We start from the raw sequence: 27,289 nt of genomic DNA on the forward strand, positions 1-27,289 counted from the left end.
TCTGCTAAATGACTGTAATGTAATGTAGTAACCGCAAGTGTCAACATGAAAAAGTGAGTGCACTGAGTGATAATGGAGTGGCCTCTCTTGGCATACCATTCTCGTTGGTATGGGCGCACTATGTTTCATTTTGTGCATGGCTGTAAGCCAGCGCACCTAGGATAGCGTTTGTCCTGTTATCACAACCCCCCTCCCTCCGTTGAATGTTGACCTGCATTTCTCTGTTGGCACCACAAGAGGCAGTAGTCCCAGCATACCAAAATAAAGAAGGACACCAAAATCAGTGAAAGCAATAGACTTCCACTGGGAGATCAGGGTTCAAGGCCCCAGTGGGGATGATTTTATGGGACTATACCCCAAACTTCCACATGTTCATCCTTTCATTCTGACCTTTACCCCTCAGATCCTGTCCCAACCCCAACCCTTATTCTAACCCCAACCAACACTAGGGACTGGAAGAAGGACACCAAAACCAACCCACCGATCTCCACTGCACAAGTAGAGTTGTGGTGAGAGCATAGGACTCCCACCCGGGAGACGGGAGTTCAAGGCCCCGGTGGGAATTACTTTATGGGACGATACCCCAAACCTCCACATGTTCATCCTTTCACTCCGACCTTTACCCCTTGCCTTATAGGTCAGATCCTGTCCCAACTTCAACCCTTATTCTAATCCCAACCCACACTACTTCCCTTATAGGTCAGATCCTATCCCAAACCCAACCTTTATTCTAACCCCAACCCACACTAGGGGCTTGAAGAAGAACACCAAAACCAACCCACCAATCTCCACTGCACAAGTAGAGTAGTGGTGAGAGCATAGGACTCCCACCCGGGAGACCGGGGTTCAAAGCCCCAGTGGGGATGACTTTATGGGACTATACCCAAAACCTCCACACATTCATCCTTTCACTCCAATCTTTTTATCCCTTAACTTTGTCCAGAAACAGAAGTTGAACCAATTGCAGCAAAATAGCTAACGTTACAGGAATCATCAGCGTAACTGCTTTAGCCACTGACCGCTACCATTAATGTTATGGAAGCTGCTGCTTGTTGTTGTTGAGCTCATGAGCTAACTGGCTATCCCGCTCTTATTGTGCTGGATTAGCTTTGGAAGCACTGAAACTGATGTGTTCAGGCAACAAGACCCATCTTAATTTATCAGACATTATTTCATGTCATTTCAATTCACAGCTATTTCAGTGGCATGATGACTAGCTTCCGTTCTACCAGTCCTGAACCGAAACAAGCCAGCTACGCATAGACATTATAAAGAACTAGACGTAACGTTAGGCTATCCATCTTACACCAATCGGCCATTCGATAGCTAGAAGCGGTCCACGCCAACGTTGACCGTGGACGTGGACGCGCGCGCACAACTGCGCAAGTACAAAAGTCACCGGAAATGGTCAAATGACTACAAATTTGCCAAGATGGCGCGGTTCAATAGGGCTTCATTGTTGATAGCGGGTGAATGGAGTAGCTGTATCCAGTTCTATTAATACATCCATGGCAGCTACGCACATAAGCCAGGCTGGACCTGGCCTGGTTTGCATCACACTGGCAAGTAGTCAATTTACTGCCCCCTACAGCAGTGGAGTTTATTTGACATTCGTGCTTCTTTACCGTACTGTACTGGTAAATACAGAGGTGTGCAAATTCTATCGACTGCAGAGTTTACCCACTTTGTTTCTCCGCATTGATTATTAATAGTTGTTAGTTGATCTGAAAATAAGTGAGTAAACTCCCAGCCTCATATTAAAGAGGTGGGTAAACTGATTTTATTTGAGATCTCCACTACACCTCGAATATAAAATATACATGTTTTGCTATTCCTTGTCAAACATGACATGTCAGCGATAAACCGAGCCAGCTAACAGATCCACTCCCGAATTACACAATAGCTGAAGTAATTCTCTACAGAATTTTAAAAGTACGTTAGTGTGTGCCTTAGCTAGTCATACCAGGTCATAGCCCAGCGAGCCACACTGAACCGGTAGGGCTGGTTTCTGTGGGGTAATGTAGTGTCAACTAGACTTGCTTAGGCTAGCTAGCTATAGCAAGTCACCCTCCCGAAGTCGATGTTTACTAATGGAGGACTCATACAATCTTTAGCCAAGAAGTTTTACGAGTGGTCAAGGACAGGTATGGAAAGGCACTTGTGCGTGATTGAGTGGACTAGTTGGCTAATGGTGAAATCTAGCAAGCTAACGTTATGCAGGTTGTTTACGCGCATATCGTTAGATTTTCAGTACAACGTCGTGCCTGCATGTTTTACTGGTTGTCACCTCAAACGTCAAATTGTTACGTTAGTTATCTCATTGTCACTGTAGCAAGTAGATAGCTTATTCTGGCAGCTAACATTGTTAGATAAAGCTTGCCTAGCTTTACAAGAACTGGCACAGCTCTGACACAGTTCAAGACTCGATCTGTTTATACTAGGGATTTGACGTCAAGACATCCGCGGTTGTAGACAACTAATAAACAGTACAGTCGTTTTCGTCTCACTTAGCTACTCTTGTTCTAAGCACCGTGACTGTCACTTGTTCAAGGCTTTACTGACGATGGCGGGGATGTAACGTTACTGTCGATCACGTAATCTTGGACAAATGCATTTATTGTAAGTAGCTTTGGATAAACGCGTCTGCTAAATGACTCGAGTGTATAAACGTGCCACATGCTGTTACTGTTGTAGCATATTATTAAGTTACATTTTAGGAGAGAGCTGCTAGCCAGCTGGTTTGCTAGCCACTCCTCTCCCAGAATTTTGCCAAGTCATGCTCATTGACATTGCTATATTATCTCCCTTTTTCTACAGGTGATAAGTGTAAGCTGAGCTTGTTAGCAATGGGAAATAACTGCAGTAACAATCTGGGGATCCCCCCACCTAAGGGTCCCAATGCTGTAGGATGCACAGATTTCATGATGGATCATACTGTGGAGGTAACACACTTGTTCTACTGTTTGCCACAGGGACAACAGTTCACTGGTAATATACAGATGGGGTACCCCCTTGTGTATCTTAGTACAGTAGATTTTGTATAATTCATCCCAAACACGTAGGTACATCTCCATCCAGTAGTACACAATGACACACGTATATGTACAAACTTCGAACACATTACTGTATTGTACTGGTTCATTTGCACTGTCCTGTATTTGCACTGTACCCTGTCTAATGTTTTCTCCAGTGCACCAATTGACCAAAACAAATTCCTAGTATGCGTTAAAACTACCTGGCAAATAAAACTGATTCCGATATGATTCTAAAACTGATTCTGATTCTAAGCCTGAGTCACATGAAAGGCTGTAAACAGTTTTGTTGTTTTTTCTTCAGAAATGTGCCACTTCCTTAAAACTGTGTTATCTGTAGGGCACATTCTTTCGGCTCTTCTACCCCTGTAATGCACAAGAGAGTGCTGAGAGACCAGACTGGATCCCTAACCAGGAATATTTCAGTGGGCTAGCAGACTTCATGAACATCAATAGAACCTTAAGTGAAAGGATTTTCAATTACCTCTTTGGTAAATACTTCCATCATACACATTTTCATTTAAAACTATTTTAGTGTTTTTGGAACATTCTAACGTTAAATCTTCTGTCACTCAAGTAACTGAGGATTCACAAACTGTATTTGTGTTTTATGTAATAGGATCTTTCAAGATACCTGTTGCCTGGAATGCCCCGTTTAAGCCAAATGGGAAATATCCTGTAGTGGTCTTCTCTCATGGCCTTGGAGCGTTCAGGTACATGTATTTATTAACATACTTATATAAATCTTTATAACCTATGTTCTCACTATTCACATAAATTACTTTCTGTTTTGATATAATCATGTCAGCCTAGCCTGGTTCCATATATAAATGTACTTTCTTCAACTAGTGTTGATGCCATAGTTGTCCAATCATGCATGTAAATAGTACAGTTCCGGGTTATAATATATGGGATTCCTCTCTGTGTTGTCTGTGTATTTCAGGACACTATATACAGCCATATGTGCAGAGCTGGCATCCCAGGGCTTCATTGTGGCAGCAGTAGAACACAGGTATTGTACATCAGCAGACTCTGTCTCCACGGCACACATCAACACGTCACTGAACAAAGGCTTTCACACTGAATTTGTATGACCCTATTAAATGGATAGGGAAGAGATCCCAGTCGACAGTGTGTACTTAAGCTGACGATAAATAACAAAAGACCCTCCATAGATAAACAGACCTAACACCCCCACCCCACCTGCCCTCCATCCCTGCCATGCTGTTTATGTCAGGGTTTGAGTGGGAAGGTTGTGCAGACAATAGTATAAACTAGGTCATCACATTTTTATCAGTATAGACCACAAGGACCATGTGGAAAGCATAATGGCTGATGTGGGGTGGAGCCATGGGGTGGTACCTAAAGCCACACACTAAAGGCTAGTTGTACAGGTTAAGCTCCCTCCGTGAACCCGCTCAGTTCAGCTGGCTTCACAAGGTGACAAAGATCCAAGCCGGTTGAAACAAGCGCATGGTGAATCTGTCCCCATGATGCATGTTGTCAGCGTGTACAGTTGTTGATTGTGTAAGTGGAGTGTGCTGTTCTAGTTTAGAGGTTATCTATGGAGCTGGCATACAGTATAGGCCCGTCATATTTTTTGTTTGGTCTTAATGTAAACATTTATTCAAAAGTTAGTAGTGCATTAAAATATCAGTGATTAAAGTAATTAATATGAAAAGAACCTCAAGCAATATTAACTTTCTGTAGGACAAAAGTAATGAATGGCAATCTAAAAAAACAAAACCAGAAAAACATTGAAAACCCCTATGTGTTGCCGGGTGGTGCACATTGAACTTTTAAGCCTGCCAAAAGCAAGCGTCTGAACCAGCAGTGATAATTAATTATTCTTTAACCTGAACCTTTCAAATATAGTACATGATGATGATCAATCTGAAAGAAAAGTGTGCCTATAGTATGATTATATTTATATACTATTGTATGATATACTAATGTAGGCTATTCTCTCATTGACTTGAACATGTTTCTTTGAATATCTTTCACTTGTGCATTGTTATTCTGTGAACATAAAAGCTATTGAACCCAATCAACCATAGGAATTGGCTTACAGGGTGTAAACCTTGCAGGGTGTGTACTTGGAGCCTAACTCTAACTCTATGGGGTGTGTAGTTGTGGCCTAACCCTATAGGGTGTGTACTTGGAGAGCCCGCTTTCCTTTAGTCATACCTGTCCTCTCTGGTTTTAACCCAGGGATGAATCAGCCTCTGCTACATACTTCTACCAGGAGAAGCCTGAGTCAGAGAGGCAAGAATTTTCTCCCGGAGGCTCTCCAGAGGCCCCAGACAACCTGGTGGCTGAATGGATGTACTACAGACCCCTGAAGCCAGGGGAGTTGGAGTTCCCTCTCAGGAATAAACAGGTAAGCTGCTGCACATTGTATTCATGCTATTTAATGAGAAGTTTTTAGCATGGGTTTGTCTCTTAGCATCTCAGTCTGGTTGGTTTGGGCATCCTTTGATGGTTTGAATCAGTTTCATTACTTCGTCAAATTATCAACCAGATGATTTAATTGGTAGATATCATTTCATTTGTAGGTGAAACAGCGAGCAGAAGAATGCATCAGGGCTTTGGGTAAGCTCTTTGAAATCAACTCAGGAAACGCAGTGGACAACGTACTACGGACAGGGTTCGACTGGATGACTTTACAGGTGACCATTTGAGAGACATAACGTTGTTGAGACACTGAGATATCAAGATATAGTCTAGCTTCAAGTATCAATTCCTCCAGTGTTATTTTCAGTTTCTTAAACTTTCTCAATCTTTTCTGTGGTTGATGTTAATCTGCTACTGGCCTCATTCATCCTCCCTCTCCTCTTCCTCAGGACTCCATGGATCTGTGTAGGATAGCAGTGATGGGTCATTCCTTCGGGGGAGCAACTGCAATCGAGGCTCTCTGCAAAGAGGTCAAATTATTCAAGTATGTTGAAGAAAGCATAGGGGATAGGGGGCCGTTTTTGCACCAACCCCTCCTTTCTAAAAAAGTGGCCTTTCCCCCTCCCCAGGTGCGGCATTGCCTTGGATGCCTGGATGACTCCCCTGGATGAGGAGATCTACCCCAGAGTGAAGCAGCCCATCTTCTTCATCAACTCTGAGAAGTTCCAGTGGGCGGGAAACATTAGCCGGATGAGGAAGCTAGACTCTGCTCTCATACAGAGGAAAATGATCACTATCAGGTGAAGTAGCATGTAGATAATGTAGCTGCAACAGCAGTCTACACCACATTGTCAATATGATAAAGAGCTTATATACAGTGCATTGTTATGCCTCTGCCCGGCGCAGCCGTGGCCGGATGGCATCATGTTTCCGGGTTGTCCGTACGTACGTCCCATTCTTAACGCGATATCTCAAGAAAGGCTTGACGGAATTTCTTAAAATATGTCCAGAATGTCCAGTTGCAATCATGGATTAACTGACATTTTTGGTGGTCAAAGGTCAATATCACTTGATTTAAGGTCAAGTTCACAAAACATGTTTAGAGCAACCTGACTTTAATGGAGGCATACATCGGCAAAGCGTTATTTCTAGTGTTATGTTACAGTCTTATTCCAAAATGGATAAAATAATTTTTACCCCATAATGACAAAGTGAGAAATGTCATTTTAGAAATGTAAAAAAAAAAAAAAAACGCAAGCAGCGATGATCGGGGTCCAAGCATTTTACGACGAGGTGTCAAAAATAGGATTTTGATTGGGAGCAAAAGACCAGTGAAGCAAAGATGCAGACAACTTGATTGAAATTAAGTGTAGCACCCTAAGGATTACTAGTATAACTGGTATGGAAAATATGACTATAGGACTAGGTATAATTTGTGTGTGTGTTCAAATACATGGCCCGAAGTAAATTGGGGGGAACACCATAGGCCTTAGGATTTTCACTGCCTGTCCTAAATTCTCTAAGCTCAAAACAGCATCGCATCAACAACACAACACAGGAGAAGTTAGTTAAGTTTGTGTCACTAAGCGGACTTCAGGCCTGGATGCTGCTCTTGGCTTGGAGAAGTGAGGCATGTGACTGATTGTTGTGGTTGCAGAGATTCGATGGCTGGGGTAGCACGCCTGCCTCCTCTGTCGAAACAGTCTTTTGAGGGTAGACTGTTGACGAATGTTGAGATTCGCCGAGAGTCAGAGTTCAATTACAGAGCTGCTCGGTATACAGCAAACTGAAATGGTTTAGAGTTTAAAAGTTGCAAATGTGTGTTCAAAACTTCTGCTCTTCTCAATTCCACACAGACAGGTCTGGCTTCTCAATTCCACAGAGACAAATTGACTTGCGTCAATAGGCACGACTTGGATCTGTAATTACAAACGTTAAACACAAGAGTTGCAAGAGAGCGCCTAAAGCTTATATCCAACAGGAAACTGAGGTGTGTCCTGTTTGCATGGACAGCGACGATTGGTCACTCACATGGTGAGGGGTGTGTGTGGGCTCTCTCACTCCACTCTCTTGGGGTCATAAAAGGTAAACCAAGGGTTCTCTTAGAGTCTGGAATCATCAAATATCCCTGTTATGGTTTCAACATATTACATTCCTGCAACATGCATAATCAACCGATTCATGATTTTAGCTTCAGATTGATATCAAACATCGCTAGGTTGACTTGGTGTCACAGAATCAGTTACTTACAGAACACAGTAACACTGGTTAAAATGCAATGCATCAATGTCCAGGGTTTTTCCTGCATAGAGAATTTGTTGGCGCCCCCAAAGAGATTTTAGCCAGAGCCAAAGGAAATCACCAGTGCAAAATGCAAATTGAGAAAAAAAAAAAAGCAATTCAAATCCAAAGGCAATTAATATAAATGTGCCAAGTAGGCAACCTAACCAAAAATCGAACCTAACCACAAATACAATGGGTGGCACCCGTTCCTAGCCTTCTATCTATAACAGAGCTAAGGCTACGTGATGGTATGTACGCCAAAGGGCATCTTACCTATCCCCTTGCCCGTGTGTCAGAAGGTACGTAAAGTATAAAGCAAACTATAACAAAACTATAACATAGGCTTCTAAGACAGAACTAGCAAAAAGACCGACAACAACAAACTGGCAAAACAATGACATCTCCCAACAAAGGACAGGAGGAGCTATATATAGGGACAGGTGGATGGCCATCCAATTGGACACAATTGGGCACACATGGCAGGGAGACGAGGCGATTGGACACAAAATGATTGGACCTAGGGCTGTAACGATTATGAATTTTGCTTAACGATTAATTGTCAGAAAAATAATCGCGATTATTACAATAATTGTCAGAGTTGTTGACCGGGGGGGGGGGGGGGGGGGGGGGGGGCTCGCATCACACCACTAGGGCCCCTTGCCGATCTGGCACCCTAGGCGGCCGCCTTCTTCGCCTATGCCACGGGCCGGCCCTGGCACTGATGATCATGTCTGCATGATTTGAGTGAGAGTGTGTGTTTGAGAGAGAGAGAGAGAGAGAGAGAGAGAAAGAGAAAGACAGACACAGAGGGAGTAAGTGAGTGAGGGTGGGTGGGTTCCGACTCATTTTTAGCCTAATAACACAAGTACTCAGCCTATGAAGTAAACCTGTGGTTTAAAACCACGCCTCTTTAATATCATGAATGTTAACATTTACATAGAACATATATCCTCCTCAATAAAAAAAAACATTGAAAAATTAAAATTAAGAAAATTTGGAGTATACAAATACCACATGGTGGACAATGCATCAGTGCTTCTTTACTTCTTTAATACAGTGTCTCTTGTCATTATTTGCTATGAACGTATAGGACAAGTGCCAACAAGTTGAAGAATTCCATTGAACTGGGTTGCTACCATATTAACTCTGCAACATATTTTTATTTTATTAAAAAAAAAAAAAAAAAAATTCATAACCTTGGTTACATAAAACAATCGCGGTCAGGAAAAATAATCGCGGTTTGACGATTATGTAATAATCGTTACAGCCCTAATTGGACCAACGATGATTGACAGGACACAAGGAATTGGGGAGGAACTGCACACACCATTGTCGAACACCTGAGGGAGACAGACAAAACACAACAGAGAACAAAAGACACAGGACTCACTAGTGTGGGAACGTAACATAACGAAATGTAGAAAAAGTGAAGGGGTGTGAGTATTTTCTGGATTCACTTTAAACTGTTCAATTTACTCTCTACACCCATCTACATTAATTTGAATTGTTGAGCCTAAACAGTGAAAACGGCTAACTTATTTGTACCTTCAGCAGCAGCTCAAGACCCATGACTAAAATACCATATTTTTTTCATCTCATTTTCTAGCATCTAGCATTCAAGATGAACCTTGTATTTGAATCACGTGTCAAAATGTGTGCTCTTCTCTGTGCTTCATCCTCAAAGACTGGAAGCCTGTTGTCCTTTTAAAAAGACAAGAATTTGAATCATTTCCTCATGATGCACACAACTTGGTTGTAGGGGAGTCTCGGTGAGTGTGAACTCCACTAAGGACAGGGCCACTGTGCTTCTTCTGCAGGGGGACAGTCCACCAAAGCTTCCCAGACTTCACCTTTCTCACAGGCAACTGGATCGGGAAGATCCTGAAACTAAAGGGAGAGATTGACCCTCAAATTGCCATTGACCTCTGCAACCATGCCTCACTAGCCTTTTTGCAGAGGCATCTAGGTAAGGAGACTGTATGGTGTACTTGGTGTCAGGACTGAACAAATAAAAGCAGACAAGCCAAGTAAAGCAAAGTGTTTAGATGAACACAATTTGTGTTGCGTAACCATAGAGATAGAATATGATTAGTAGCAGCCAGGATTATTCGTGTCTGTGCAAATTGGGTGTAGGAAACATGCTTTGTATTGTAGGTCTTCAGAAAGACTTCAACCAGTGGGACCACCTCATTGATGGGAAGGATGAGAACCTTATACCCGGCACCAACATCAGCCCTGTTCTCCAATCATCCATCTGAACTACTGAACCTGCCTCACACACACTAGAATGATCTCAAGAATCAATACTAGCTCACTCACACTGCCAATGTTTGCCACATTGAGCCCTTAATGTTGTGTATGGTGGACACTATTTTAAATATTTCTCAAATGTGTACTAGTTAATCTTGACCACTACCGAGTAATTGCTTTGTAAAATCATTATTTTTTAATTATGACATTCATGGTTCCTAGAATGTGTACATACAGCAGCTAGAAACACTTGATTGTATGCCTATGATTGTATCTGAATGTTTCCTTCTTGGCTCCTGTTTTCAATTAGAAATGATGGTTGCAGTGTGATAGTAACAGTGAAAGTTCAAACGGCCCATGAGAATATGGGTTATACATTTTGTAGTTTTTAGAATTTTATATTACCTCAGATTTTTAATTTGACTATATTAATATATGAAATTAATATATTCATATTTATCTAGCATTATTGCACAAAATATAAAGATACCCGATTATGAAGGTGCTGGCACTGGAATAACCAGATTTTCATACACTACACTACCAATTCCCATTGAGGGAAGAGTGATATGGTTCTAGTGTGACCAAAGCCACACCTCAAGCGCCTTACAGAACTGTGACCTGATCTCAGCTTACTGAAATTTAACAGCTTATTTTCTATCCTTCTTTTCCACGTTTTTTGATCTATTATGCAAGGTTACTGTCTGAAATATTTGTATAGTACTGTGATGCAATAAATTGAAGATTTGTATACAACCGTGAATATTTACTTGCTGGTACACTTGTACTAGTCATGAAGAGTGACATCTTCTAACATCCCATTATGACATCACAATACAGCAATTTAAATTTATTGAGGATAGCCCATTGAGATGCATCATCTCATTTTCGAGGGGGTCCAATTGTATTAAACCTCTTTAGGTTAATGTGCCCTATCCCTAATATCTCACCGTCATTTATTTCTGTCCTATGTACTGTTACCCCCCCCCCCCCCCCCCTACAACCTTCTAGTCCCTAGAAATAGTGGTCTTATGAGTCTTACAACATTTAGTCCTGTATGTTGAGGACAACTAAAGAGAAAAACATATATGGAACACTGCTGACTGGCTGATCTCAGACTAGTGTCTTGTGTTGTGGTTGTGTATAGTGCGTTCATGCTCGTCATATGACTACCCCCCTTCCTGTTTCAAACACATTTCACATCTCCTCTCACATCTGTTTCCATTTCCCTCAGACACCGTTGGGTAGACAGCATTCATATTTGGCACGGGTACCGGCGGGGGTCCCAAGCCCAAGGTGACAAGATTTTAAAATTAGGGCCAACTAAATGGCCAATTTGTGATAGTATTACGCACTACCCAGCACACAATGTGCACACCCACACATACAGTACACACTATACAGTAGATTCTATAGAGAAGAGCCATCACGCACAGACGGCACATCATGCCCACACTGGAGGTTGCATCAGGCTGAAACATTTAGTGTATGAACATGCCACTAAGAGAAAAAAACAGATTCAGCAGTTATATGGTGCAGCGAACCTGGTAATGTAGAGAAGTACCGATGACATTGCACAGCTCTGTGATGCCGCTGCAGTGCTGCTTAACATCCCTGTGCACAGGAGAGCAGTATATGGCCAATTAGTAGTTGAACAAAAAGACTCGCCCCTGAAACCACAATGTTTTTTATTTTTTATTTATTTACAGAAAAAAGTCTGCACAATTCAATTCTGTGGCATTCCATATCAGAAACTTTGTTCAGTCACCTAGAATTACTTGCACTTTTTAAACACTGACAACCATACAAAATGAATTAAACTTATTTTGAACAGTTACAATCTTGCAGTATTAACATAGATTTAGCTGGTACAAGCAGTTGAAAGTGCATACAAAATAAAGTTTTCAACAACCTTAATTAGGTGTTCTACTAGGATTACTTTATAAGTGTCAAAACTCAACAGTTGCAACATGTTAAAGCAATCTTCAAAACCACAGGAGGCTGTGGGTGTTTTCAAATATGAAATAAGTGAAAATAAGCAAATTCACTGAAAATGCTTGATAACCCAAATGCAACTGAACTGGCAAAAACAAATCAAACTCCTAAGAACAAATTAATCAATCAACTCCAAAGACATCTGCAATCTGTTATCTTTGGTCACTCATGCCTCCAACTGATGCTGATTGAGACAAGTGTGGCTCACTAAAAGGTCTTCATCAGTTGTCCTCTACTTTCAGACTAAGGTGAGTCACAGTGCACAGTCGGCTCTCTGAATAGGAGAGAAAAAATGATAGGAGTTATCAGTGCATAGTATGCTACCAGACTACTACTATTGATTAGATGCAGCTCAGTTCACATGCAATCTATCATGATTACTTTTCAATTTATATCTCCCTTTTATACTGGATGATACAACAGCAAAAGACCTGTGAACTGCCCCAAAGAGTTTATCCATCAAAACCTCACGACTGGATGTTTTAATTGACCAACAGGTATGATCACTTACCAAAATCCTCAAGACTGGATGCCTCTTCCAGCAGCACATCATCCTTTTAAAAAGACAAGAATTAGAATCAGTTTTAGAACTGAGGGTGCGTTAAAGGACAATGCTCGTTTTTGACAACCTGGACCTTATTTACGACATATTATAAGACGTTTGACTCACCAAGATCACTTTGGTGTAGTTCGGAGGCATGTAGAAGAAGTTAAAAATCCCAAAATCCAAATTTTCACATGCCATGATCTTTAGAAACGTCTTTCAAAACGAAATAGCTTCCTCACTTGCTCCAGCACGCATTCGCACAGCGCGCAATCGTTGCTCCAGCACGCTGTGCGCATGCGTGCTGGAGCAAGTGAGGAAGCTATTTCGTGTCTAAAGACGTTTCTAAAGATCATATTACAGAGGCATGTGAAAAACAACACAACAGACCTATGCTCTATGTAAGCACAACTAGCGATTCATCAAGACAGATTGATGAAAACAACCGTTTCGCGGCCGAAAATAGATTTTTAGAAACTGCATTCTAAGTGCCCCGACCACTGCCATTACATGGATATACTGGCTCGCGCTGGATTTTAAATTTCTTCTACATGCCTCCGAACTACACCAAAGTGATCTCGGTGACTCAAACGTCTTATAATATGTCATAAATAAGGTCCAGGTTGTCAAAAACGAGCATTGTCCTTTAAGTAGCTGAGTGTTCAGTGAGCGAATGCTCACTCTGAGCGCTGAACAGTCTGCTCTAACAGCGCTGAGTTACTAGGAGACAAGAACTTTAATCACCACCTGTTGTCTTTCTGCCACTATAGCTAACGTAGGTCCAAATGGCGAGAATGTAATGTTATTTATTTACCTTCACTTATACGTCAAAGTTCTTCTTCGGTTACAAAAACGGATGTATTTATTTTGCCATCCGACAGGCGTACCAGCATCCTTTCGGCATCCATCTTTATTTTATTTTTTTGTTCAGTGATGATGATTATGGCGTGGTGTTTGGCTCAAACAGATCATAGTTAAAAACTGCTCACTTGTGCCCTGAGCAGCACAGTTAGTGTAATTGAGCAACCCGTTAAGTGAATTCTGATCAGTGACCGCTGACTGAGCGCTCAGCTACTTAACGCACCCTGAGTTGTAGAGAGTGTGCAGGGGGTATAACTCAGCTAAAGTGGGGTTGGAGTGGGGTTCCCCTCACATTTTTACATTTGCATACTATACCCCCCTCCCCTCCCCAGTTAATGAATAGTCTAGAGATGAAGGTGAAAAACCAACCCTACACCCCTGTGAGTGTCATTTAGTTTTTACCTTGTCCTGTGTAGAAGTAAAGGACGTTATCGCTGCTTCAACCCCCTCTTCAAACTCTTCATGAGCACATGCTACACACATCCAATAAAAATATGATAAAAGAGAAAGGGTGACAGCAAAGAAAACTTGGTACAGGTTGGTACAAGAAAGCTGCTTTATATACAGTGACTGTTAAAGCATCGATCTCAAAGCAGATATATTGAAAGGAGGCCTGAACTGCTTTATCATTGAAGTTAATACAGCATACCCAAACAGTATCCGTCACGACTGGATGTCTCCTCTGCGCTCACTTCGTTCTTACGGGGAACAAATTATCATAGTGTAATTTCATTTTAAAGATAGTTTGATGCAAATCTGTCCTTCCGACAACTTGGTATAATTATGTTTACCTTGTCGTCTTGTGTGAGACCACTGGATGGAATCTCCACTTCAACTGCTGCTTCAGTCTTGACCACTTGTTCTCCAGACACATCGGTGTCAAGAGCTGATATCAACAATTGAACATTAGATCAGTTTTTTTTTCTCGTTCAGAAAAACAAAAGCTAACAACTCACAGCCAAATCAAATCTCAAATAAATAATTGCATACCTGAATCTTGTTCAACAGGACGAGTCTCTTCTTCATGAACTTCAGCCTATAAGAGAACAGAAGTAATGTGTGTCAGTATATTAACTAAATGAATAAGTAAATGCAGTGTGACCACACCACTCTTTTTGTTACCTTGTCCTGTGCTGGGACACTAGATACAACCTCCAGTGTAGCGGCCTCGTCAATCTCAACTCTCTGTTCTGCATGCACATCTATGAAAATATTTACATCCACAAGTGACTTCAACTCAACAACCATCGCTGGCAACTGTGGTAGGCAGCAATTTCTCTATAGTGCTGTATTTATAGTATATAGGAAGGTCACCTACCATTACATTCTCCTAATGGTGCACATACGTTGGACTGACAGAGCTCACTCTGGACCTGTGATCAGTCAGTATTGTTATGCGTGTTAACAGTGACATATCAAGTATATCCTTTAAGTTTAATAGAAAGATGTCACTGTGCACTTATGGAGATGGAGACCCACCTGCTCTGGCTCTGCACATGCTGCATCAAATATCTGGTGAGGGTGAGGATCCGCCATCCCTGCCTCATGGTCTGCCACAAGAGCCTGATTGAAACAAAATCAGTCTGGTCAGTCTCTGAGGTTCAAGCATACCCACCATGTTGGTGTTAAATGGCAAAATACAATCATTTATATTACATTTTCCTCTGTGCCGGTATTGATAGGATCTTCTCCGACGATTGTGTCTTCACTGTCACTAGTATCCCCATCTTGGTCTGGAAACAATTATGACAAATGTTGGCCAACATTATTTAAAACCATATAGCACACTAGGCTTATCAACGGCACAGGCATGTGGAAATCCCCAACTAGATGGAGACAAGATCTGAGACTAACTCACCATGTTGAAATCCTTCAGCACTGTCGTCTTGTTCAACCTATAAACATCAACAATGTATTGGTTGAATGATCCAAAAACAGTTATAAAATCCTATCTCCATGTGGACATGACAGGTAAAGCAATTTGCCAATGCCATGACACACCTGCTCTGACTCAGACGACACATCAAAGATATTCTCCAGGTCTATCACCATTTCAGTATCATGATCAACCAGAAGAGCCTAGAGTCAGAGAGATTCAGACTAATATTGAGGTTCCTATTGACGAGACGCATGCAGGCTCATCAATGCTTGTTAACAAGCGCATACATGAATAAAGGGACAGTTCTCTTTCTTACCTTTACGGAGTCCTCATAGATTTTCAGAATCTTTGCTTTGCACCACTTATTTCTAGATGGCGACCAGATTATACAGGAAGACCCAACATGAATGTGCTCCCCAGCCCTCTTAAGTCGACCATACTCTGAAACACCAAAGGCCAAAACAGATCATCATTAAGAAACCAACATGCATCAACAATTCTACATAATTTATAATTCACGATTTGCAGTGTCCAACTCACCAGACTCAGTAACATCAGAGTTGTTCTCCTTATCCATGTCTTTGGTCTCCAGCTCCTCGGCTATGCTTTGAAGCTCTCCGCCCAGAGTTTCCAGTTCTTCAACTCCAACCTGAGAGTCCTCATCTTTGCTTTTGAGCTCCTCTGGGGCAGTGGGACCTGTCTCTGTACTCTCAAGGGCAGCAGGCAGGCGGAAGACATCCTCATAGATGTCATCTTGACTTGATGACAGAGAGCACTCTTCAAGGTTCTCATCAATGTATAGTTCTTCTTCCGAGTCGTCCAGACTGATTGCTTGCCCCATTACTGAAATGCTTCCATCTCCATCTTGCTCCTCAAGCAGGTCTGTGATTGACTCAGTGTCACTCCTCTGGCTAAGGTCATCGAGAGACACTGTATTTTCAATGGTGCTTGCCAGGTAGGTGTCCTCCTGAACATCCTTGTAATCTCTAACTGGAGGGATCACAGAGTCATTCTGCTGCTCATCAGAGCATACATCATATGCAAGGACTTCTTCATGAGTTTCACTATGAGCTAATACATCAACTGTTTCTTGACCTGTGGTGGTTTCAGATGGTTCTTGCAGACAGGAAGCAGTCAAAGCTGTTTTCTCTATGGTCAGCTTTGATTCAGATGGCAGTGAAATAGTATCAAAGTGAGTTGACTCACTGGTGGCATCAGTTTTGTCCTCTTTCGAGCTCTTCCAGTAGACCTTCATCGCCTCATTTACCAACTGGCCTTCGCATTCCACCTGGACAAAACATGTGGTAGGACCCTCCTCTACACCCCTGGAAACACTAAGGACGCTCAAGTGTAGAGACTTGTCCATTATCAGCTCTGACAACCGGTCTGCTGCACTGTCGTCCCAGGAGCCTTGGGTAACATCAAATCCTCCGAGCTGGCACAGGAAAGCTTGTGGAGGAGTGTCATACAGCTGAGGTGGCATTGCTCGTAAATCCTTCATGTCGACAGTGGACTCATTGCCATAGTCCACAAAGAGAACGGATAGGACATCTCCTTTTCTGATGACCTCCGCGCGATACCACTGCTCATCATCTGTGAAAAGAGCAATGCACACACTGCCGATGGTTAGGGTGCCCGCATCGACAGGTTTGTACTCCACCACGCTGCCGACTTTAGAGACCGTTTCTGTGATCTTGTCAAGCACCTCTGAATCAGCTGACTGACACCAGAAGGACTGAGGGCCAGCGATGATTGAGGCATAGGCCTCCATGGTCTGTCCCTCTGTAATCTCAATTTTACAGTAACACAGAGACTTGGTGTTGCCCAAAGGGCATTGCTCTGGTGCCACGTCTTGGCTGCCACCGTCTCTTGTAGAGAAGCTTCGTTGATGCTTTTCTGTCGCTTGACTGGGACTCCCTGTGCTCTCTGGTGTCAAATCAGATGAGGTCACTGGGCCTTTGGAAGGTGTGTTGCATGTAATCCGCCTACCACTGTCCTCAAGGCTGACTTCCCACACTGATCCAGACTGTTTCAGAAACTTGCATTTCCTCTCTTTGCCACCATTTCCACTGACATCCTCTCTGAATTTGGACAAAACTTCATGGTTCAGATCATCTTTCTCTTCCTGGGTTGGTGCTCCATTCAGCAGGCAATGAATACTAAACCTGGCCAGTTCTAGGAAGGATTTGTCTAGTCTACACATCTTGGAGACTAAAACAGTGGCTGTATTTCCAAAGTCTATGAACTCCACAAGAGCTTTCCCATTTCCTGACATTTCTCTTACCACTGCCCGGTACCAAGAAGAATCCTCTGGAAACTCTGCACTGACCAAGTCACCTTCATGCAAGTCTTGGAGGTCAATGGTCTCAGCAGTCAGCTGTTCATCATTGAGTTTTTCCACAATGGAAAAGATGTCATCTTCCTCCTTGACCAACTGCACAAAGAAGCTCCAGGGGCTGTTGCAATGCGAAACAAAGACATCCGCCTCCATACCTGATGCAATGCATTTTGAGGGCAGGTCTGATAACTTTGGGAGGGTTTGCACCTTGGCCTTTGGTGCCATATAGTAATCCTGTTGAGTCGGGCGGAGAGGTGATTTAGGGGTTATGAAGGATTTGGACTCTGTCTGAGGGATGGCTTTTGTCAACTGGATACTGGTTTCTACTGTCTCAGTGTCATTTCCAACATCATTCTGCCTCTGGTGTGGTGTTCTGTAAGGTGTTGAGTAAGGAATCCTTTTCTGATGGCCCTCTTCAATTGGTCCAGCTTGTTTCGGAATAGACCAATGGATGGTCTTGGGGGCTTGCGCCTCAGTGATGGGTGCATCCTGCGATTTCCTGACCTTGGCATCATATCCCTGATGCACAACCTTTTTCACTCTGTGCATTTCAATGTGGAATTTCTCTTTGATCTTGGCATTTACTTGGGTTTTTCCATCGTAAAGCTCAACCAGTAGTTTTCCATCAGGCTCTTTTGCCACCACAAGAGCCCTGAATGTATGGTCCGTCATGTTGGTTTGGAACCAGCTGTTCACCTCATTAGAAACGTCACTTGGAATATCTGAAAGCCCACATTCGACAGCTTGCACAGGGAGGGACATGATCTCGCTGGCTTCAATGGGGATTGGAAGCAGGTCAGATTTGTCAACCTCTAACATGTCACCATAATCCACAAAGTGGACCAGGATGGAGGGCTGTGTGGACTTGATCTGTCCTCTGTACCACTGTCCGTCTCTGTACTTCGCAAAGCACACTGTTCCAAATGTTTGGGGACAGTTGGACCTCTCCAGCTGATGACAGAGTGCATTGACACTCTTGCAAAGTCCCTCAGCAGTCTCTGCATTCCTTTGCAGTTGGCAGTAGAAGTGATTGACACTTTTCACACTTGTCACACGGACCTCCTCCTCAGTGCCTGTTTTGATGCCGTGGGTGGAGTAGTAGTAGGTGTCCAATCTAAAAGGGGAAGGAGGGGTTCTCTTAGCAGGGGCTCGGTTTGCGAGTCGTTTCTGAACCATCAGGCTGCAGATACTCTCAAAGGGTGTTTCCAGATCCACCACATTGAAGACCACCTTCTGGGCATCGTACATGACAGCATATATGGTGCACTTCAGGACCACACAGTTGGATACTGCAGTGTCCACAAAGTTCTGGAACTGTGCAATGGCATCTTCTGTCCAGTGAAAAGTGGTCTGGGAAGTGGGGTGAATGAGGTTGTACAGGCTGCATCGGAATGCTTGACCTTTCAGTTTCAGGAAGGCTGGGTTGATGTTCCTCAGATCATGCATGGAGACCGTCTTCGTCTGACCATAGTCTACGAAAAGCACATCGGCGTGACCTGTAACATGCTTTCGGATGACCAGGGCTCTATACCACATCCCGTTGTCTGGGTGGCGGGCAACACAAGCTGCTTCCAATGGGGGTTGAAACTGGCTGTCTGCATAGAAGGCCTGGATGTCTTCCATGAGTAGCTTCAGATGCCCCGAGTATTTCACTTGTTGACACCAAAAGTCATTTGGACTTTCTATGTAGGAGACGTTGACTTCAACTGAGCTTCCTATCGGGAATAAATGCTCTGCAAAGGCAGTTCTCTCTTTCACAGTGGATGAGGTTGTGATGCCCCCCGTTGTCTTGTAAGAAATTGATTCTGGGTTCAGAGTTGTGGGGAGAACAACAGGCCCACTGGGGACTTTGGGAGTGAGCTTCTCTGCGCTCTCCTTCACTGCATAGCTGGAACTGCACATCAGCTTGCTAACATCTTTCTCTTCATCTCCTGATGATTCTTTGAGCTGGACAACATAGCCATCATCACACTTTTCTGTTACATGCACTAAAAGGATCTTGTCCACTATTGCTTTTGTGAAGAAAACCTTAGCATCATGACTCCATTTTCCATTTGTTGGTCTAATGTCAGCTAGTCGACACTTCAACGCTAATGCCGGCAACTCTTTAAACCTGTCAGGAAGGACCCTGAGGTTGTACCACTCCACCATCTCTGTGTTCCCATAATCAACAAAAAAGACCTTTGCTTGGCTGCTGCTGACTTCACACACAGTTGCTCTATAAAAAGTGTTATCGCTTGCCTTGGCAGCACAGTAAAGACCAACTGTTGGATGTTTGACCATGTCTGCACTGTCTTGGTTGCTATACATATCAGCAATGTCATTCATCAGTTGATCAAACTCATTGGCATATCTCTGTGTTTGAATCCAGAACTTTGATGGGTTGTTCACATGCTGCACCACTGCCACATGGGAGGAGTTGAGCTGGAGATTTTCAACCGGGAACGTCACCTGTGTTTCCTTGACATCATTAAGGGGAAGTTCATTTCCATTACTTTCCACTCCAGCTGGATGTTGAGGTCTTGTTGCAGAGTTGCTGCTGCAAACAGTGTAATTTCCATGAGATTGCTCACTCTCCAGCAGACATTTTGCCTTAGAGCCAAACAGGCTGTTGATGCACATATTTTCATCACCATAGAGGGTCACGTAGTGCACACCCTCAGAGAGACTCTGGTATTCAAACTTTGCGATCACAGTCCTGTTCAGGAGGAGAGATTTCAGATAGTCGATCTGGGAAGCTGTCCATCCAATTCCTTTGTCGATAATGCCATGGAGGGAGCAGACGTACGTCACAACGGGCATCCTGAAGAACTCGGCCGCCAGTGGTCGGATGTTCTCCGATTGGACAAACTGTTTCTTTCCGTAGTCGATATGCAGTACCTCAACCACGTTGTTGACTGGCAAGACCTGCTGTAGAACAGATCTGTACCACCTTCCATCACTACCTCTTGAGGCGCATGGTGAGCCCAGGGTTTCAGGTCTGACGAAGCCTGTCGTGACTCTGCCCTCGTAGTGACGAGTGATCTGCTCAGTTAGCTTCCTCAGCTCTTGCGAGAACACCTTCAGCTGACAGAAGACACGCAGAGGGTTTGTGACCTCTGTGACGATAACTGTCTCCACTGTTTCCGTTTGCAGTTCTGGGTACATGTAGTGCTGCTGTTGCTTTTCGATCTGTTCATAGAGGTCTAGTGGGTCATTTCTCATGGAGACCTGCTGAGATTCTTTGGACTTTTCGGCTCCGCTGTGTGGCTGCAGTGACCTCAAAACAAAAAGCTTGAATTTTTCAGTGGAAATCTTCTTGGCAAATCCCATCTCAAACATCTGCCTGGATATGCTGGGGATGTCCAGGAGGAATGTTCTGTGGGGCACCAGGACATCTTGGACATAAGCAGTGACTGTCTTTCCACAGAGGGCTTTCAGGAATTCCAGGGCCATTGGGGACCACTTGTTCTCAGCTGACAGGGGCAACACATTAGAGAGAACAGAGAATTCGACCTCAGGCGGCAGATGGAAGAACTCATCCTGGCCCCATGCTAACATGCTAGTGGTGGCGCCAAGGGTCCTGCCCTCATCAATGAGAAAGACGTTGTAGTTGGAGTCATTTCTGGAGACTATGCGTGCCCTGTACCATGTTTCAAACACCTGGACCAAGCACAGGTCTCCAGGATTTCCTTCCAGCATACGGAAGGTTTCTCTGGGAAACTGAATGTCTTTTCTCAGCCGTTGATAGCTGGCTTTCCTCTCTTGAGTAAAGTTTCCCCACAGCTCCACAAAAACACAGAGAGGATTCAAGTTCACTCTGGTGATGAGAACTGACACATTTGAACCAGGTGTCGGGAGTCCAGGGATTGAACACATTTTAATGTTTTAAAGGGATCTAATCTTCCATCAATGCTCAATTCCCTTGACTGACAGATGTTAGACTATGCTCTGTTGACAAGAAGACACAACAATAAGAAAAGAAAATAACTGGAATATTTCCTAGTTGTGTATGGTAATTGCAGCAGCAAGCTTTCTAATTTCAAATTACCTTTAATTTACACTCACCATCTGATGTGGAGTCGACACACACACCCTCTCAACTCGGAAGATGAAGCTCCTGTTGCCTTCCCAGGAATGCCAAGTCTTACTGAACTTCAGTTCCAGACACTACGGAGAGGGAGGGAGGGATGGATGTATGGTAATGAGTATGAGGGTGAAAAGGGCAGAAAAAAGTGAGAAAAATCATCAGAAATAATACTGGATGACCAATCTCTGAATGCAATAACAATGCAGTGATGGGGGATGAGAGGGCAGTATAATTAAACTAAATCCAGGTACCATCACTGCCAGCTGAAGCATCACTTTTAATGTCAAACAATAATAAAGCCCTTCCGCCCACTGGTACTAATGTCTCTACTATCCCAATTAACAGTGTGCTAGCTAGCTAGCTACAAGTTAAAATGCATGGAAGAAAATCAACATAAATTAACACATTCAACAGAGGATGTGACTTCATAGCTTCAGTTCTATCAACGAGACTAAAACCATGTTACACGAAACCGAGTCCCGACTTGGTCAAACGCAGAACTTTGCTAAGATCATTGAACGATTATGTTAGCTAGTTACGCTAGAGAGGCCTTGCGTTAGCTAGATAGCTAATTTACCTACTCCGCTGGTTAGCTCCCGTTTAGCTGGCCGTTTAGCGCCTAAAGTAGTACATTTGACATCGTTTTATATGCGAGAAAGACTATAACGTTAGCCGCCACCTTGGCGTCAAGCTAATTAGGAATGCACTTAAACATCTAACAACTAGCTAACGCCTCTCCTGCATGATGCTGGTTGATTCGCTAGCAATACACTCTAAACAAAACGCTGCATGACGTTTTAGCACGAGGCTCTGCATCAAATCACCACAGAACATTTTAGTCAGCATAGCGTCAGCAAATTATTAACTGAGAACGATGGTAAAATGAAAATGCATGGTAACTTTTAGGATATACTCACGTATTGGTTCACTTCTGAAATTATAACTGATAGATCAAGTTTGGATACACAACTAACAACGAACGCTGGATTTGACGGGTTTTAACGTTGATGACTGGAAGGTTCGGCGGCCTTGCTGTCCCGCGTAGCCGTTGTGCCGCGGCGGGTGAGAGTTGGCGATGGGAAGCTACTTTTTTTTAATCTGGTGTCGGGTGGCCCTTTTCGGTTCCAAACTAAATTAATGTAGGACGGTTAAGCGACCAACTAATGACTCAATGTTGATATCCATATTTTTCAGCGTGTTGTGCCTTGTGGCAGGATGAGAAGATTTAATTATGCATTACACGACATTTCCATTGCGCAACATTTACTTATGTCAGATCGGTAACTTTTTCAAGGACGGAAGAAGGCCAAACGACTTGAGATGGGGTAACGTTACACATTCGTGTATTTGACCCTGGGCCCTTTGCAGTTCAACAGTTGATTTGAATTTTTGTAGACGGATGTGCGTCGCTGACGCCACACGTCACTGATATGCGTCCCGTCACACCGAGCGCGACAGCAGCGGTCGGAGCTTTTTGTTGTGTGATTTGTTTCTATCTACATTTATAACAGAACAAATCTAATCATGGCTATGCAAGCAGCGAAACGAGCTAACGTAAGTTAATGTATTGCTTGAGGTTTGAGATTATAGCTAACTAGTGGGAATCAATCGATATTATTTCTGGCGTGGTGGCTTGGTGGTAGCTAGCAAGCTAACGGGCTAGCTACTGACTGTGTAGCGCTAGTCAGCTAGCCAGGTTAACGTGACAATTTGTCATTTAGCTGGACTGGTAATTCGATTTCTATAGCTTTTCGTTTGGACATATTACGACGTTTCTCTATACTAGAATCCATAAAACATGTATATTGGTCCATGGAACAAGTTGTCTGATTAAGGAGCATTAGCTTGCACTAGCTCTGTTAGCAGATAGCTAACGCTGTTCGTCGCAGTTAGTAGCCTGAAGTTTGCTAGCTAACCGAAGACAAGCATTTCCTTTCTTCCGCAGATACGATTACCTCCTGAAGTAAACAGAATACTGTACATACGAAACCTACCATACAAGATCACAGCGGAGGAAATGTACGACATATTTGGAAAATATGGACCAATTCGTCAGATTCGAGTGTAAGTTGCCTTATCTTTCAAAAACACGACTGTTTATTGTGCTTACCTAATGTTTGATAGTGTATTCAAAACAGTACGTCGTTAAATAACAATAGAAGTGAACTTCATTAAACATGTAAATCACCATCTTGGCTTACATGTAGAATTATATTAACTCAGTCCCAAACCACGATCCCATGCTAGTCCCATGTGATTTGATACTGGAAGTCAGGACCACAACCAGAATTCCGTTTAGTTGCATTGTCACATTTAAGTACATTGTCACATACTATTTGACTCAGTGGATGGTGCAAGAATGTGACAAGGACCTAATTTTATCACCTAAGAAACATTACCAAGGTTAAACCTTTCCTTTCCCAGACTGATACTGAAAGACTAATGCATGCTTTTATTACTAGCAGGTTGGACTATTGTAACGCTCTCCTGTCTGGCCTAGGCCTACCAAAAAAAAGCTATAAGTCAACTCCAGCTGATTCAAAATGCTGCAGAACGTGTTCTTACAAAGACCAGAAGGAAGGCTCACATCACTGCACTGATTATCTGTTAGTTTTAGAATATATTTTAATTCTTGTATTAGTCTTCAAGTCATTACATAATCAAGCACCATAATACATATCAGATATGCTTTTAAAATATACCAAATACACCCAATAGGTCCCTCAAGTCCTCTGGCGCTGACCTTTTAATGGTCCCTAGAGCCAGGACTAAGGCATGGGGAGGCAGCTTTTAGTCCATATGCCCCCAGCCTTTGGAACACCCTGCCAGAGGACCTGAGAATGTCTAAGACCGTGGTCATTTTTAAGCAAGATCTTAAAGCATACCGTTTTAACATTTCTCCTTTTATGTAAAGCACTATGCTACATTGATTTGTATGAATGATTCTATATAAATAAAATTATATTGACATTGGCTGTACATAAGTTATAGACTATATGAGTTATATGTACATTAATTAAAAGGTTGAAGGTGTGGAGAGAGATTGAAATTGAAAAAAAGTTTCATTCTTAGATGACAAGTGTTGTTGAGTTAGCCTGGCTTTGCCATCCTGATCACATGAGCTCCCATTCTATTTCTCTCTGCAGATCAGTCTGGTTATGCTCCCATTAGACTGAATTCCACCCGGCAGATATTTCCCATGCCAATCACAACCATTTATCTAAAATGGAGCGCATTTGTTACGACTACCCATTTGATACAATTATACGACGACTAACACGTTTTGTTGCTCTGATTGGTTATAGGTCTATCCAATTGCGTCCAGAGGCAATTTAGTCTGTGACTGTTGATGATGCCCCTTGGAAATTGAAAATAAACTCAGTAGCTCCAGACCCTTTGCATTTTGCGTATTGGGTCTGGCGAAGCCAGGCTATTCTCGAGGTGTTCCCTCTGTAAATGTTTTGCGATGATTCATATTCCACATCTTGTGATTTTTTTCAGGGGGAATACACCAGAGTCAAGAGGGACAGCATATGTGGTCTACGAGGACATCTTCGATGCCAAGAACGCCTGCGACCACCTGTCTGGTTTCAACGTCTGCAACAGATACCTGGTGGTTCTTTACTACAACGCCAACAGGGTGAGTGTCGGTAGAATTACATCATCAACCAGGGACAGGGCAGCGTCCCTTCATGTTGTCGTAGTACAATACATACAGGGTAATTCCTGGGATTCCAGGGATTGACATCATGCCCGAGTTGTCTGTGCTCCAGAAACAAGGCGAAAACACACTCAGCCTGATCCTTGTATTTCTAGCCAAGTTAGCCATTGTAGCAACATACTCCACTGATAGAAGTTGGACACTACTGTGTGTATGACTGATTTAAGGAGACACAAGCACTAATAATCAGTTTTACTACAGCTTTCACTTATTGTTGATGCGCGGAGCAGCCATTTTGATTTGACTTTGGGGTTGTGGTCGGGTCTGGTTGGGGTAGATTTTTCTCCACCTGAGTTAACACGGTGGGAATCCAAGTTCAGGGAGTGTTCTAGATTACATTTTTGCTAGGGTGCTAGGAAAGTCCCAGTTCCTGAGGCAACTGGAAAGCAGCATAAGTGTCAGTAGAATTACATCATCAACCAGGGACAGGGCACCATCCCTTCATGATGTAGTATTTTTACAGCTCACTTATCTGGCCCCCGGGTGATTACTGTTTTTTTGCTTCCCTCTGGAATATGTAGAGAGTGGGTCGAATGCCCACCTCCCTTGTTCTCTGTAAAGCGCATTGTGTTGCCTCTGGGTATGAAATGCGCTATACAAATAAAGCTTTGATTGATTGATGTAGTAGAGAAGTGCAAGTGTAACCGAGTGAATCGTGAGCCCTCGTGGAGTGAGGTAGTCCCTCGACATTGTGGTAGCGAGTAGCTGGTGAAACTCACTCCTCTAAGGGGGGCTGACAGTCCCTCCAAGGGGACGTCCCTTTTTGCTTTAATCGTCAGCAGCCATATCAGTAAAGACTTAATACAATTGGGTGAAAGAATGCGTATGTATCCATTGACTCCAGTGTTAAAAGATCACTATGAAAATACCACCTCAAGAACCAAAATAGTAAAAATAATTATAATCGGAATTACATTACAAACTCATTACCAGACTCCGATTGTTTTTTACTGCCATCAATTACATTTATTTATCAGCTCTAAGTAATGCATAGAATGAACAGTAGTAACAACTGAATATCTTTTTGACTCTTAACAGGCTTTCCAGAAGATGGACACGAAGAAGAAGGAGGAGCAGTTGAAGCTTCTCAAGGAGAAATATGGCATCAACACAGACCCGCCCAAGTAGACGTCTTGAAGGCCTCTCACACCCACCCTCAGTACTCTTTAGCTGGCATATACACATCTGTACACATTCACCTGTCGTATATTTCTTATCCAACTGTGTTTGGTGATTTAGACTTGTCATAATCGTGCGTTGAAGTCAAGAAGGCTCAAGTTTATTTTAGCAATGCTACTTTGTCGCATGATAAATGGTGCACACATTTATCATCATTGATAGATTGTAATTGAAGTTTTCCATTTGACAATTTATGGCTTTATTTTGTTTTAAGGGTCCTTTGTTGATTAAGTCATTCATGGTGATTATTTTTGATAGACTTACAGTAGATATGCAATCTTGTTTAATGGAACATCTGTCTGTATGTCAAGTATCAACACATTGCGGGGGAAAGTAAGATATGAACAGGTGCACCAAACTGTCAGTTATGTTTCCTTAATTTTCTGATTTTGTAAAATATGCTGTCTGTAAAATAAAAGGTCCTTTTATAAAAGTGTATGGCTATACTACTGGAGTCACAAGACTACATATATTGAAGACATTGGTCACATCTCGTGGTAGCATGCAGTACAGCATGGTGAATGTATGTGGGAGCTTTATCAAACACGCAGATGTAATGAGTGACTGGACAGGATAAATCCACTGTCAAATTTTTGGTCTGACATTTATTAATTTTGTATTTGTTTCGCTCATGGTAATGCATAATAGGCCAACGGGGGTGTCAGTAAGGGCAGGGGGTGGGATTCAAGCAGAATCGTGGTCTTTCGTTGATTCCCTGTGACCTCTTCCTTTTCCTTCATTCTT

At 42.9% G+C, this 27,289-nt stretch overlaps 3 protein-coding genes across 5 annotated transcripts; 2 read left to right on the forward strand and 1 right to left on the reverse strand.

Moving 5' to 3' along the window:
- The first annotated feature begins 1,657 nt into the window (after positions 1–1,657).
- Positions 1,658–10,677, forward strand: pla2g7 (phospholipase A2, group VII (platelet-activating factor acetylhydrolase, plasma)). 3 transcript variants are annotated; one of them, XM_084439468.1, is made up of 11 exons: positions 1,658–1,765; positions 2,818–2,942; positions 3,373–3,523; positions 3,652–3,745; positions 3,976–4,044; positions 5,244–5,412; positions 5,588–5,701; positions 5,876–5,970; positions 6,056–6,226; positions 9,527–9,675; positions 9,864–10,677. In XM_084439468.1, the coding sequence occupies exons 2-11, from the start codon at positions 2,847–2,849 to the stop codon at positions 9,965–9,967; spliced, it is 1,212 nt and encodes a 403-aa protein (XP_084295594.1). In that variant the 5' UTR covers positions 1,658–1,765; positions 2,818–2,846; the 3' UTR covers positions 9,968–10,677. The 3 variants fall into 3 exon arrangements, with proteins under 3 accessions (XP_084295594.1, XP_084295593.1, XP_084295595.1); XM_084439467.1 differs by lacking the exon at positions 1,658–1,765 and adding an exon at positions 1,868–2,144; XM_084439469.1 differs by lacking the exon at positions 1,658–1,765 and adding an exon at positions 2,524–2,619.
- A 1,498-nt stretch (positions 10,678–12,175) lies between these two features.
- Positions 12,176–21,434, reverse strand: tdrd6a (tudor domain containing 6a; the record flags this gene model as incomplete). Its single annotated transcript, XM_084440058.1, has 8 exons — positions 12,176–12,228; positions 12,466–12,508; positions 14,350–14,395; positions 14,839–14,922; positions 15,016–15,092; positions 15,361–15,438; positions 15,555–15,679; positions 15,779–21,434. The coding sequence occupies 8 exons, from the start codon at positions 21,432–21,434 to the stop codon at positions 12,176–12,178; spliced, it is 6,162 nt and encodes a 2,053-aa protein (XP_084296184.1).
- Positions 21,435–23,060: 1,626 nt separating this feature from the next.
- On the forward strand, positions 23,061–27,005 carry sf3b6 (splicing factor 3b, subunit 6). Its single transcript, XM_084439748.1, has 4 exons — positions 23,061–23,199; positions 23,591–23,709; positions 25,147–25,285; positions 26,405–27,005. Exons 1-4 carry the CDS (start codon positions 23,170–23,172, stop codon positions 26,492–26,494), a joined length of 378 nt encoding a protein of 125 aa, XP_084295874.1. The 5' UTR covers positions 23,061–23,169; the 3' UTR covers positions 26,495–27,005.
- Positions 27,006–27,289: the final 284 nt, after the last annotated feature.

Source organism: Borostomias antarcticus (assembly GCF_949987555.1).
Source record: "Borostomias antarcticus genome assembly, chromosome: 6".
NCBI classification, from domain to species: domain Eukaryota; kingdom Metazoa; phylum Chordata; class Actinopteri; order Stomiiformes; family Stomiidae; genus Borostomias; species Borostomias antarcticus.